Here is a 13,817-nt window from a genome sequence, read left to right on the forward strand (position 1 = left end):
CCTTGGGAAGAGCTCATTGTGAAGGGGCTGATCACCTTTCTGGGCAGATTGTCCCTGCAGCGTGGCCAGGGCTGTGTCTCGCTGCCCTCCCCGAGCATAACCCTACTTCTCCCGCAGGTGCTGAGGCCGTACAGCAACATTTCCAACCTGAAGGTATGGGACTACTATACGGAGGAGACACTTTCTGAGGGCCCTTCCTATGACTGGGAGCTGACGCAGGGGCAGCCGGAGCACGTAGAGGAGGCGGATCGGCAGGACACCAGTGCCCCCCAGACAAAGCGCAAGATCATCTGGCCATGCTATGACAACCGCAGCCGCGTGGAGCCTGATGCCATCTCCAAACTGCTGGAGGTAAGAGCGTGGCTGGCGGCAGCATCTTCTATGCGTTGCTACTGGGCCTGGACTTGCCATGGTGTCCCCACAGGTATGGCGCTGCCCCATGCACACAGTGGGACAGGGCTGTGGCAGGGTTGGAGTCAGTTGAGCCCCTGGGACAGTGGTCCCAGGAGTCTTAGCCCCTCCTGGGCTGATGCCTGAATCCCCACGCAGGAGCTGCACAACCTGGAGATGGAGCTGGGGCAGGTCCCAGAGCGCTGGAAGGACACGTGGGACAAGGTCAAAGCTTCCCAGCGCACCGAGGCACGGCAGGAGGGCAGCCGGGTAGGTGGGGGCTGTGTGACCTCCCGGGGAGGGCTGGAGGGCAGGCGTCGGCTTTGCCCAAGGGTGCCCTGAGCAAAGCAGGTGTTTGCTCCTGCAGCCTGGGGCTGAGGGGGGCTGCTGGTGCTCGGCCCCCAGGCTGGGTGTGCCTGAGGGCCATCCCCCTCCTCATGCTGTGCTGTCTGCTCCCCACAGACCCCCAGCTCTCTGCTGATGTCCTCCGGCCTCTCCCACCACCGGCGCTCGCTTGGCGTGTACCTGCAGGAGAGCGGCGTGGGCTCTACCCTCAACCTCAGCCTCGACAGCGACACCAGCAGCACCTCCACCCCCTCCAGCGGGAAGCAGGGTGGCCGCAAGAGCACCAGCACGCTCTACAGCCAGTTCCAGATGTCAGAGAGCGAGAACAGGCAGGAGGGGGGGTTGGGGTGCCAGGGGCTGCCCGCGGTGCTGGGAGGGGGGAGGGTGTGTGGGTTCTGCAGAGTGCAGACCCAAAGCGCCTCTTGTCCCCACTGATGCTGGGGTGCCACAGACCGAACTGCCCTTTGGCCCCTCTCTCCTTTCTGCCCTAACGTGCTGCCTGGCCCCTGCAGGTCCTACGAGGGGTCGCTGTACAAGAAAGGAGCCTTCATGAAACCGTGGAAGCCTCGCTGGTTCGTGCTGGATAAAACCAAACATCAGGTACTGAGGGGCGGGTGAGCCCCAGGGTCTGTCCTGCCATCGCTCCCTCCCCCTGGGTGTGCTGACAGGGCCGGGACCTCTCCCTGCAGCTGCGGTACTATGACAGCCGGATGGACACGGAGTGCAAAGGGGTCATCGACCTGGCCGAGGTGGAGTCCATCACCCCAGGAACCCCCTCCATGGGGGCCCCCAAGACGGTGGATGAGAAAGCCTTCTTCGATGTGAGTGTGGCACGGAGCTGCACCCTGGGGCAGGGAGCCCGGCGGGGCAGGGAGCCCGGCAGCCCATGGCCCCGCGGTGGAGCCCGGCCGTTTGCGCCGGGGGGTGCTGCTGGCTCCCTGGGCGCAGCCGCCTGGCCCCGCTCACCTCCCCTCTCCTCCCCTGCAGCTGAAGACGACAAAACGAGTTTACAATTTCTGCGCCCAGGACGTGCAGCTAGCCCAGCAGTGGATCGACCGCATCCAGAGTTGCTTGTCGGACGCGTGAGACCGGCTCAGGGGAGCCTCTGTTCCAGGCACAGCGTCTCCCGGGCCCCAGCACGTGCAGCACGGGCAGCACCCATGCTCGCAGCTGAGCCGGGGCTGTAACTGACTGGAGAGGAGGAGATGGCCTTCCTTCCCACCTGCCACAGGCCTGCCGTGCTGGGCGGCCGGCGGCCACGCACCCCCAGGCGGCAGCGGGGCAGCATCAGTATGTTACACTACGGTAGGACTGTGTAGTGGAGGAATTCTTTGCGTTGAAGCCGGCTGGGGGGTGCGGGCAGGAGCCTGTCCCGCTCTGTCCTCCCAGGCCTGTCTGAGCCCTGTAGTTACTGCGTGTCCTCTGTGCACCCCCCGTGCTGGGTAGCCCCGCTCCGGCTCTCTGCGGCAGCAGGGGTGTCCTCAGCCGGTGGAGGGGGTGCACCTCGCCTCCACCACACCCCACGCCGCTGGAGAAAGCAGGAGCTGCCTGCCCCGTCCTCCCCGCGGCTTGCATGTCTGCCAGGGCATCCACGGGGGAGAGCCAGCCCTGCCCCCACCGGACCTGGCGCCGCTGCCCCATAGCGCAGTAGCTGGCCTAAGCGTGTCCTGGGCTTTGCTCCCGCCTTGCTGGAACCGGGGATGTGCAGCTCAGGGTGCTGGTGTTGGTGGAGGTGACTCGCCCGCGTGCTGGGCCAGTGCGGGCCGGACGGCCGTCCCGCTGGCAGAGCAGCCCCGCCCTTGAGAGGCGCCTGTCCCAGGCCTGGACACCAACAAACGAGCATGCCGCTGCCAGCCCGGGGACGCTGGCGAATGGCGCTTGCAGGCACTAGGCTCCGTGTCTTGGGAGGGGACGTGGCTGTGGCCGCTCTGCTCCCAGCAGGCAGCTGCGGGCTGAGGCTGTGACCGGGGCTCCCGTTCCCCAGGGGAGGTGCCACATGCCACAGCCTTGGTGCCCTGGTGCAGTCCCCTCTGTCCCCTTGCATGGGGGGAGGACCAAACCGGCTCCTGGGATGAGGGGTCCAGCTCCACTGCAGCCAGGAGCCTCTGTGGCTGAGGGTCCCCACTGGCAGCGATGCCAGGGCTGCGACACAGCTGTCACAGCTGTGCTGGCAGGTGCCACCCGGTCTCTTTGCACAGGTCACCCCCTCAACCCTGAGCCCTCCTGCGGGAAGGAGGGGGCAGCAGCCCAGAGGGCACCACACAGTACTGCCCTCTTCTCCCTACCGCCACCCCACCCTGAGCCCCCCCGGCTTGTGCTCTGCCCGCACCGTCACACCCAGCCTGGCGGCCGAGTGGTCTCGCTGGAGCCCTCAGCCCTGCAGCAGCGCAGCGCCGCTGGGGACCGCACATCCCGCTGCCACCTCCCTGCTTGTCGCTGTCACAGTGTCAGTGCAAAAGGGGAATCTCGGTACAGAAACAGATCCTGCAGCACCTCATCCATTCCCTGCACTGGTGTGAACACGGAGAGGTTTGGCCCCGCTCCACCCGAGCGTTGCTTGCCAGGAGGTGCAAAGAGGCATGGCCGGGGCGCTCGGGACCCGCTGCCCTCCCTGCCTGCATCCACTGCGTCTCCTGGGGCCCAGCCCCCCAGCTGCCCCCGCAAGCTCGGCCAGCTCTTCTACCTGTCTTGTTTTTAAAGGAGTACAATGTTTTATTTCAGTGCAGAGATCTTTGTACAGTCTTAACCCCCCCGGTTCCCCTCTTTGTTTTATTGTACAATAATGGCTGTGGCAGGTAGCTGGTGTAACATGGAGGTTTTTGTAACTTACCTGAGCAGTTGTAGATTATTGAAGTTTCTGTACATTGTGTCAAACATACAAGAGTCCTTGTATTGTATTGTGCCTAGAGGAAAAAGGTTATTATATAAAGAGAAAACTAACTGAATTTAATAAAAAAATTAATATGACACATGCCCTTTTGCCTCACTGCCACTGCCACCAGCTATGTCTCAGGGCACTGGGCCAGCGCTGCGGGAACCACAGCTCCTGTCCCTCGGGGACTCAGCTGTCCCTCATGGAGAGAGGCTGGCACAGCACTGGGGACTCACCCAAGCAGAGGCCACACTGGTCGCTGCCTTCCTGTGGCAAACAAGGACCTTTGTCCTGTGCTGTGAGGTAGCAGTGTCGTACCTGCTCCTGCTTGTGCTGGCAAGTTTTACTCTTCTCCGTGGGACACTGGCTTGGTGACCCCAGTATCCCCACTGCTCAGCTGTGCTGGTGGGCTCTGGCCTTGCTGCACCATTGGGGGTGGCCCCTTGACCCGGCTCCACTGCATCGTGCAGGTACCTGCTGGGCAAACTACTGTTCCCAGGGAGCAGCAGCAGCACAATGACATGGCGCTGGGACCGGCGTGGAGCTGCTGCCGTGATGCACACAGAGAGCTGCCTTGCGCTGCAGCTGGGGATGCAAAACGGTGTTAAAGGAGAGCTGGAAAGAAACCCAAACTCAATGGTGCGGGCTGCCCCCATCACCAGCCGGTGCTGGGAAGCATTAGGCACAGTGAGGGACCAGGGCAGGAGGCACCTGGTACCAAGCCTGTGTCCACCTCCCCTTGAAGAACCAACCAAAATGCTTTTTTGAATACAGGAGCAGCGGCTTCATGCAGCTCTCAAACTTGCTCCTGGCTGCAGCCACCAAGACAGGCACCCTTAAAAAATGACAGGCTTCACGCTTCAGCATCATCACAAAGTCCTGAAAGGTCACTCCAGACCCAGCGGAGGGGATGCCCACAGCTGGGGGAGCGAGGGGGACCAGCCCTGCTCCACCTCAGCGCCGACTGCTGCCACAGCCTTACCTGCACCACCAGCAGCTTTCTTCAGGGTGAAAACTTGAGGATTTTGGCACAAGAAGCCACAGGACTGAGATCTTCCCACCGTGCAGCTACACAGTTCAACAGAAGGGGACCAGCCAGGTACAGAGGCAAACATCTGGCAAAGTCGCTAAGGGCCAAGGTGCCCCGATCAGGGCCTGGCAAAGACTGAACTGGGGTCAGCGAAAGCACCATCCCAAGTGGCAGGGAGAACCTCAGTGCCTCCCCCATTAGCCAGGCAGCCGTTACAGCCCGCAGGCGCTGGGGGTTTCATCCAGAACCATCAACAACCTGCCCCGCACCGCTCCCCCGGTCAACAGCACCACTCACGCTCTGGAGGCCAAAGCCACGTTTGCCATACAGCAGCATGTCACCGGGCCCATCCTCCCGTGAGACGCCGTAGGCCAGAAAGCCACCTTCACCTCCTATGCCACCAACGGCCAACTTGGACACCAGCAACCCCGGCCTCTGCACGGGCCAGGGGCTGCAGGAAGCCACCCAACCTCCTCCTCGGCCCTCCTGCAGCAGGGCTGACAGCCCTCCTGGGTGTGCGGGCTGGAGAGCCCTGCGGCACCACCCCGAAAGGCTGCCGGCCCTCGCTGCCTGCCCGCACTCATGCCCTGCCCGCCGGGTGGCTGGGGCCGAGGCTGGGGAGTGCAGCCGTCCCGCTCGTGCGAGCAGACGGTGGGATGTGGCACGGCAGAGGCTGAGTGTGTCTTGCAGGATGGAGGAATCCACCACCGGCACATGAATTTTGAGCTTTTATTGGTAGTTGGAATTTACAGCCTAAAACTGACAACATAGAGAGATGCAGACTTTTTTTTTCTTTTTCTTTTTTCTTTTTTTTCTTTTTTTTTTCTTTTTTACAAAAACAAAAACCAAAATAACCAAAAGCCACCAGCATCAGATTTACAATATAAAAGTTTTGACAGTAGAGAGACTAAAGTACATCTGGAATTACTCAGAAAAATAAACAGGGAAAAAAGGCAGTAATTTAAAATTTGTCCCTCATATATACACATAGATACACAGACATTGCTTACAAAGACCCGGTTTCAACATTTAAGGGCAGTAGGCATCATGAGAAAAAAGGCTCCCCTATGTCATTGCACTAAATTAATTAACCCAGTTGGGCACCCCCCTTTGCCACCCCTTCCCGGTTTAGAGGAAAGGCCACGTGAAGCTAGAATGGGATTTCCACATTCCCCGGTGTCGAGCCCCAGGGTCCTGGGCTCCGCAAGGACCCTCCCCACAGCAGCCACGCTCTCATCCCACAGCCGTCACCAGTACGGCCACCGTGACAGCCCCAGGACACCATCTGTGCAGGCGAGTGTTTCTTATTGCTATACAGAGTGCGTCTTACCTACCGGCCACCGCTTTATGGGTTGGGTTTTTTTAGAAAGGCATCACTTCAGCCCCTAACGCTTGCTTTTCCAGGCCACCTGGGTGCCTGCACATAAAACCCGTCCCTGAGCCGCTCCACCGGGAAGCACAGCAGCTGGACTTCCCGACAGGTCATCAGCAGATTTTCTTTCAGGGAAACTGGGCTCCCAGGACACTGAAACAAAACGACTGGATTTTCAGAAGAGCGGAGATAAGCAGGCGCAGAGCTACGCTGAAAATCTGGGCTCATGTTTGGGTACTGAGCTCTCGGATACATGAACGCCCCATCCCCACTCTGCCCACGGCTGCAGCGCCTTCCCTCACCTCAGGCCAGTGGATTTAAAGGATCTCCTGTTCTCAGGGGTCCAGGAAGGTTTCACCTCACAACCCCCACGGCCCCTGCTTCAGCTCTACCTTGGTTGTGACACGGGGACTGCGGAGGTGGCCGTCTCCACGGTCTTCTCCCAAAAGCGGCTGCAGCTGAGAGCAAAGCCCAGGAGCAGGGGCACGGCCGTGGGCACTCCGGGGTGGTCACGCAGCCTCCCTGGCCGGAGCTCCATTCCCTTTCAGAGATGCCTGGATGAACCTGCCAGCTCCCAGGCTCCAACCGGCATTGCTGCAGTCACTACCACCTCCCAGTTCTCCTGGAGATAAGTCATTATTTAAACAAACCCCAACGGTGTGGTTTATTTTTAGTTTAAACAAGCATTTTGGGTCCTTTAGCCTAAGGTGGCAACTGGTGGATCTTCTAGGGTGGACAGGCCTTAAATAAGTGGTTTGTGCTAACAGTCAAAAAGCCAAATATTTCCAATCGCCTCGAGTCTAAACTGCAGCCTAATGCCAAACAGAAAAGAAACCGATGGAAGTGACGGAAAAGCCCAAAAGAAGCAATTCCAGAAGCTCCAATTCAACAGACCGTGGACCAAGATAAGGTGGCAAAGAATATTTAATATTCTGATTGCTTTAAATATGCTAAGTGCAAATTAACTGGTTAAACGATGGTGTCCTGTCGAGTTCGGAAAATCAGAGCCTAAAAAGGAAGTTCGTTTGTCTAAGCAGATACGCCCTATAGTAAAAAAATCATTAGAATCATGGATATTTTAATGTGCAATAATACATATTACCCACTCCATGTACATACATATATGTATGCATGTATTCCTGTACACACACACACATATATCATCTGAGACAACTGTCTTAAGCACTGCCAAACTGATCTAGTGCCAGTACTCGGGCTGCATTAAAGAAATGGTTTACAAAATATCAGATCAAGAAAAAGGTTTCTATAAAACTTTACATTTCAACTGAAGCTGCTCATCTAAATTTTAAACACTGTCAAAACCCGATTTGGATACAAAAGGCAAAGACAGAAACAGACACGGAACAAAAGTTAAAAATCAATAACCACCTTTTCCATGAGCCTCACTGAGAAAAATGCCAAAACAAAAACCACCCTTAAGCATTTGTGGGTTTTTTTCAGTCTGAAAATACAACTTTACCTACCTAGAGAAAATGGCAACAAGTATAAAATAGTATTTTATCTTGAACTGAAAAAGCCGTATCAAGTCACTTTGTTCTCACACCTCAACCCTGTGGAAGCGAGTCCCCAGCAAATCCTGCCCTTCCAGAAACCTTCCTCCATGTGCCCAGTACCTTTGATTTTTTAATTTGTACCAATGATTAAGCTGTTTTAGAAGGTGCATGCTTACTAATCAAGAAGGTATATGCAAACTCGAAAGTTCGGAGAAAAATAAGTTTAAAGTGAATTTAGAAATATATATATATATAGAAATATATATATATATAAATAGACCCTATATACATTAATAACCGAAGATGAAGAGCAGAGGGAAGGAATAAAGAGCCAAGGACATACAAACCCAGCACTCTGGCCAGCAGCTCCTTCCACCGAACCCTCACCCTGCGCAGGATCTGCTCCTGCCTGTCCTGCAGCCACCTGCCAGTGCAGCCCTTGTCCCAGCAACTCCCACTTCACAAATAAAACGGGCACAACCTTCTGCAAGCCAAGAGAAGAGCTGCTGCTTCAAGGAGAATTTGTAAAAACGCACGAAAAGTATTTCAGGCACAGGAAGCAAACAGAAGGATATTCGTCACTTCTAAAACTGCTTTTTAAATTAACAACAAGGCTTGTAGGAGAAATTATTTTCTTCCTTTAAATCCCAGTAATTCTTTTACTCAAAAGGTCTCTTCTGTTCCCTTCTGTCTCGTGGTCCAAGTCCCCCACGTCTTGAGTTGCTTACATCCCCAGCCAAATAGGAAACCAACAGGAAAAGCAAACGGCCCCGTGGATGCTTAAAAATCTTGACAAAGCAGGGTGGGGTGCTCAGGTGCTATTTAAAACTTGGCCCTTGCTCTGGCTGCGAGGCCTCCAGGCTGCTCCGACATCCCTGCAGCACCTGCCTCGGCACAGACACTGTGCTGCTTCCCCCAGGCGCCTCCTTTGACCCAAACCAGCTGGCAAGCTCAGCCCAGCCCAGGGAAAACCTAATTCCAGCTGCTGCCTTTGTGTCAGGCTCCAGTTCTAAGGGTGGATTACAGACCTGCGCAAAGCCTTTGCCATCAGAACCCTGCAGGAGAGGCGGATGCTCCTTTGCCCTGCAGTTGAGGGCAGATCCATCACCCGGGCTCCCTGCGGGCTCTGGCTCCGCCAGCACGGGGCTGGGTGCGGGGAACGCCAGCCTGGCCACCGCCCTGGGAGCAGCGGCGAGCAGCACACGTGCGCATCATGCAGGACAAATAAGTTTTACTGCTTCATGACTCCTAACCCAAGCCACGCTCCAATGATTTCAGTAATTACAGCCCAGCGACATTTCTGCTGCTGGGCTTCTCGCAGGCCAGGCCAGCGAACGCTCGAGGACGAGTCGTGCCACACCAGTGCCACCAGTAACAGCACAGCTCCTGCCAGTGCCACCCAGTCAACAACCTGCAAACAACTGACGCAACAGAATGGCTTAGGTAAATATATATTCTTGCATCTCCTAGTACACCTATTAGTTGTCGTATTACTGCTCCTTTAGAAATTCTGATTTACGGCGAAGCCAGCTCTGGACCTGACCTGCACCTCCCCTCACCCGAGAGGCTGTGGATTTGCAAGATCCCACCGAAGAAAAATGATCCATAAACAACAGCCCCAACTGCCCAACTGGCTTGTGAGGAATTCAATGGTCAGAGCAAGGTCCTATTTCAGCATGTATCAGTTTAACACAGAATGTTTTAATGCTTCCATTATTTTCAGTTATACTGATACCATGTTACTACTAAAGGTATGAATAAAAGGGAAAAGCTTGTCCAAGTATTTCTCAGTGACTGTTTTGCAGAAAAATTGCTTTTCATTCAACAAACAATTCAGATAAGGAATATTTATACTTCGTAAGGGGAAAATATTTACATGCCCATATTGACAAATGAGGTTTTAGTTTAAATTACACATTAAATAATAAAATATTTAATATTAAATATTAGTTATATTTAAACACAAAATTATGTATAATCATATTTCTTAGGTGCTTTTAAGCATAGTTTCTCTAACACCTGGAGGACAAATTCAATGTACATTGTTTAGCTGGATATCAATAAAACATTCTGAATAAGCAGTAGGATGTACATCAAATCTACCTTTACTACTCCACGTTAAATGCTTTGCTGCACTAGCCCCCATCGTCTGATCTCTATTACCCTTTAGAAAAAGCAGCCTGTTTTCCTTGCATAGCCCCATCCTCAAAGGCAACCTGTGGACCTGCTGCATGGAGATCACATTTCCCAAACCACATCTTTCCTTCTCTTCTGTGAAATACTGACGTGCAAGTTGGCAACGACAATGCTACAGTATCTCCTGATGCCACAAGCACTTGCTCTTTTAGTAACAGTCCTTAAACCATCTTCATAGCCAGACTCCACAGAAAAGCCCTTGGAAGGCAGGGAAGGGGTCCTGGCTGTAGCCTCCAGTGAAGGAGAGCTCAGCAGCCTCAGCCTGGCACTTGTCACACGGAACACAGCCGGGAAGCTTGGTGGCGCACAGCAGGTGATATACAAAGCATCGTTAAGTAGCTATGAGGTTAGGGAGGCGTAAGAGAAAAGAGCACAAGGAACAGAAATACCTTTTGTTGGGATCTGGATGGAGATAAGGCACTCGGAACAACAGCAGGGTATTTGGAAATTATTACTAATATTACGGGGTGGGATCCTTCTGCGCATCACATTCTCTTTCCCTGTTTCCTGGCTATTGGGAGATGAAGCATGACTTAGTTCCAAAGCTGGAATGAGAAGAGATGACTCCTTCCAAACTAAACCAAAGGCACTGGTGTTTTTACATCTGGAATTTTTATTGCTGATCATTGTTTTGCCCTAGAGGCAGTTCACTCCTTCAAGGGCACTAGGTCATCAGCTGGAATGTGAACGGGGCGAGCTCTCCGCTGGAGCGAGGATGGGGCTCAGGGTGGGAGCACGACAGTGCTGGCAACATGGGAGACAAACCTGACCTGGCCACAGCAGAGCAGGTGATCCCAACCCCCACACTCACGCGAGGTTTCCATCAGAGCAGCAGCTGTAGATGCTGCAAACACAACCTGGTTTGTTTGCAAGAACCAAGAAAGACGACACGTGTATTTGCAAGATGATGCGATTCTACTCCTGATCCCCATGACACCACCTCAGGGGAAGGCAGGCCAGGGAAGGATGGTCTTGTGGATTTGTACCATAAAAGGTAAAGTATCAAAGTGTGAGAAATGAGACAAACTGGTTACCAAGAAAAAAAACAAAGCTCCCAGCTAGGAGTGGGTAAGTAAGTGAGCACAAATGCCTTTTCCTTGTAAAGTTTCAGCAGATACACTGAGAGAGGCAAAGGAGTTCAGAGATTTACAAGCAGGAGCAATGTGATGCAACAAATTGGAAATTATTTACAAATTAATAGGATACATGTCATATGAAGAAAAGTTCCTAAAAGAAAACAAAGGACTCCTCAGTACTTTGAACCCTCCCACCCTGTGCTTTAGCCAATTTATTTTAAGAAAGAAAGAAAGAAGTCTGTCCAAAGTCTCAGGCAAAAAGAGAATGGTGCTTTGAAAGCGAATGTGAAGATATTCTTTACAAAGATAATGTTTTTATGTCAAATAATGTATAGAACTGAACACTGAATTAACTATTACAACTTACTGTGTTATTTCCTAAATACTCTACTTGCTTTTTCTTAACTTCTAATGTTTTCACGTAGCATGCATATTTTCATGTGATCTGTATGTTACAGTCAAAATTTACATAGATTTATAGCATGAGGTAACTAATGGTTTTCTTTATGTTATTTGATTCTGAAAAAGTAAGAACGCAGAACTTTAAATTACATGTGTGGCAAATGCACTTTAAGGCAATTTTAGTGCCCTGTGTTATCCTAACCGATACTGGCACGTTCTGGATAACTAACAAATCCCCTAAAAAGGCTCTGTCCCTGCTCCATCAGGTGCCACTGAGAACAAAAGCCGTTTTGCCTGAACAGTTTGAGCAGACACACCTGGAGAGGTGCTGATACGTAGAGAGAGCCCGGACAGAGAGAACATACTGCTGGGCAAGAGACGGACATCACCTGACCTTGGGTGAGAAGAGATTATCTCCTGCATAAAGCCATTTTTCCAGATTGTCCTGGCAAATCAGTCACTGCTCGGTGTTTAAGCCTTAGTCTGAAGATGAGATGGAGCAGGAAAAAAAAAAAAAAAAAAAAAAAAGTTAAAAGCTTCAGTGCAAAGTCACTGCCAGGCGGTGAGGACCACCGAACCTGAGGACTGCTGACCATGCCACCAGGGTGCCAGCTCGGGGCTCCCGGCAGAAGCACAACCACCCTCCTCTCACACAGCCTCCAGTGCAAGTACCGCAGGTGATTCTTCAATACCTATTTTGTAAATCAAAGCCCACGTGGATGCAGCATCCGAAAGACCTGGCTACACACACTCTAGGACTCGCTCAAATGAGGACACAGCAAGAGCTGGCCCTCACTGCCAGCGACTCAGCGCTGGCTGGCTCAGACACAGTGTTCAGCATTTTGGCAAAGGATTTCTGGGGGCTTACCGATGAGTGAGAAACAGCTCCATGCTGTACCCGATGAGAAGTTTTCAATTAGCATTTGCTGTGCCTGTAGTTAATTACATTTCAAGTTTAGTTCCATTAATGTTTTAGCCTAGAAGACACTTCTGCAGCATCTGGCAACAGCATGCCTTACTGCAGGAGACAAGCTTACTCAAAATCCACCAACAGTGGGAGATTCTCTAAGCATTTCTAGAAAAAGTTCTGAAAAACTAGCTATGAGCATCAAAATTACATGATAAAAGATTTTTTTTTTAGTAGTTTACATCTGTTCAAACAATTTGAGAAAATAAAAAATAGACAGGGAAGGATCTGTTCTTTATAAAAGCCCCCCAGCTTCAGGGAGAGAAGGATTTCTTCTCGCCTGATCAGCATCAAGTATAAAAATACATTTTACATATAGGCATAATGCACTAACATCTTTATACTTCCGTTGTGAAGGGTGACAGATAACAGTCACTAAGAAATAACAGTTAATTTTTGTACAAAAATGAACAGGGAGGTCAGACTGGTCACCACAATGCCCTTCCAGTAATGAGGTAAGAGAGCTTTAGATAAGTTAACATATAGGAGCCAAATTGTTTATTTTCTGCATTCAAATTTGTCAGAAAGCTTGTATGTAAATGTAAACAGAAAATGCCTGCTTAGGTTTACTGGAAGCTTCCTACTGGCTGGCATTTTGTCAGCAGCTACCACAGAGGGAAACCATCAGCAAAAAAAAATCACTTCCTCACCCCAAACAAAACAGTATTCCCCATAAAGCTGGAAACTTCAGCCAGTAAAAAAATCATCAGGAATTGTTATCAAACCCATTTTCCAAAGAATCTTAAACTTGCGATGAACTGAATTTTGAAAACAGTCTAATACTTCAAGTACCTCTAGGGTGTCCACTTCTGCTAACTACGACCTATAAAAAGAACTAACGATGCACAATTCCAGACACAGGCTAAGGCACTGTCCATAATGAAACTAAAAACACGCAGTTCCCCTGACCAGAAGGATTTATTTTTTGCAAGTTGTCATACAAAGGTAAAATTAATACTTCAAACCTCATCCCAAGTTATTTTAAAATTTAGTAATAATGGAAATGTGTTTAGAACTCACAACGCCCAAGTCTAAGTCTGAGACACAGCCCTCTCCTCTGACTCTGCGAACACACTGGTGCAACCTTACCAAGAAATGATATTTACTAAATGTCTCTTTCTAAGACTGAACAAGCTCCAAGTGGTTTGGGTTGTTCTTGAGTTTGGGACTTTCTTTTTTGGCTCATAAGAGGTTTGTTGCTTTGATGGAGAAACTAACAACGTAGGTGTCTTCTAGCCACAAAGCTACCAAACCAGCACGTTTATTAAGGAAAACAAATCATTCGCCTAATGTTAGCCTTATCCCATCTTACAATGGTTATACCATCCGTCTCGGAAACGCAGAGCTCTCCCCTCTCGTGGCCTGTGCCAGCAGCAAGGTAGGCAGCTCCACAGAGAGAACTGTGCTCTGCTCGAGCTCCAGCTCCTGAGCACAGAGACTGCGAGGGGCTCCGATCTGAAAAAGAAGAGGTACCTATCACAGCTGCAAAGTGCCGCAGACTCAAGTTTAACCTCAGCAGAGTGAAGGGAAAAAAAATCCTGTTGCAACCTGATTAGTTAGCTATCGAATCCAACAGAGAACAGTTACAAATAAACACCTAAACCCAAAATTTTTTCAAGATACATATTACCGCATGCAACGTCAATACACTTG

At 51.5% G+C, this 13,817-nt stretch overlaps 1 protein-coding gene across 10 annotated transcripts in view; it reads left to right on the top strand.

Moving 5' to 3' along the window:
* SBF1 (SET binding factor 1) overlaps window positions 1-3,702 on the top strand; it is an 87,787-nt gene extending 84,085 nt beyond the window's left edge. For all 10 annotated transcript variants that reach the window (XM_056340323.1, XM_056340326.1, XM_056340328.1 and 7 more), the window contains 6 exons: window positions 118-351; window positions 550-660; window positions 853-1,064; window positions 1,248-1,335; window positions 1,425-1,556; window positions 1,723-3,702. In XM_056340323.1, the coding sequence (XP_056196298.1) occupies window positions 118-351; window positions 550-660; window positions 853-1,064; window positions 1,248-1,335; window positions 1,425-1,556; window positions 1,723-1,821 (876 nt within the window). In that variant the 3' untranslated portion in view covers window positions 1,822-3,702. The remainder of the gene's footprint in view (window positions 1-117; window positions 352-549; window positions 661-852; window positions 1,065-1,247; window positions 1,336-1,424; window positions 1,557-1,722) is intronic.
* Window positions 3,703-13,817: the final 10,115 nt, after the last annotated feature.

Source organism: Falco biarmicus, chromosome 5, assembly GCF_023638135.1.
Source record: "Falco biarmicus isolate bFalBia1 chromosome 5, bFalBia1.pri, whole genome shotgun sequence".
NCBI lineage: Eukaryota > Metazoa > Chordata > Aves > Falconiformes > Falconidae > Falco > Falco biarmicus.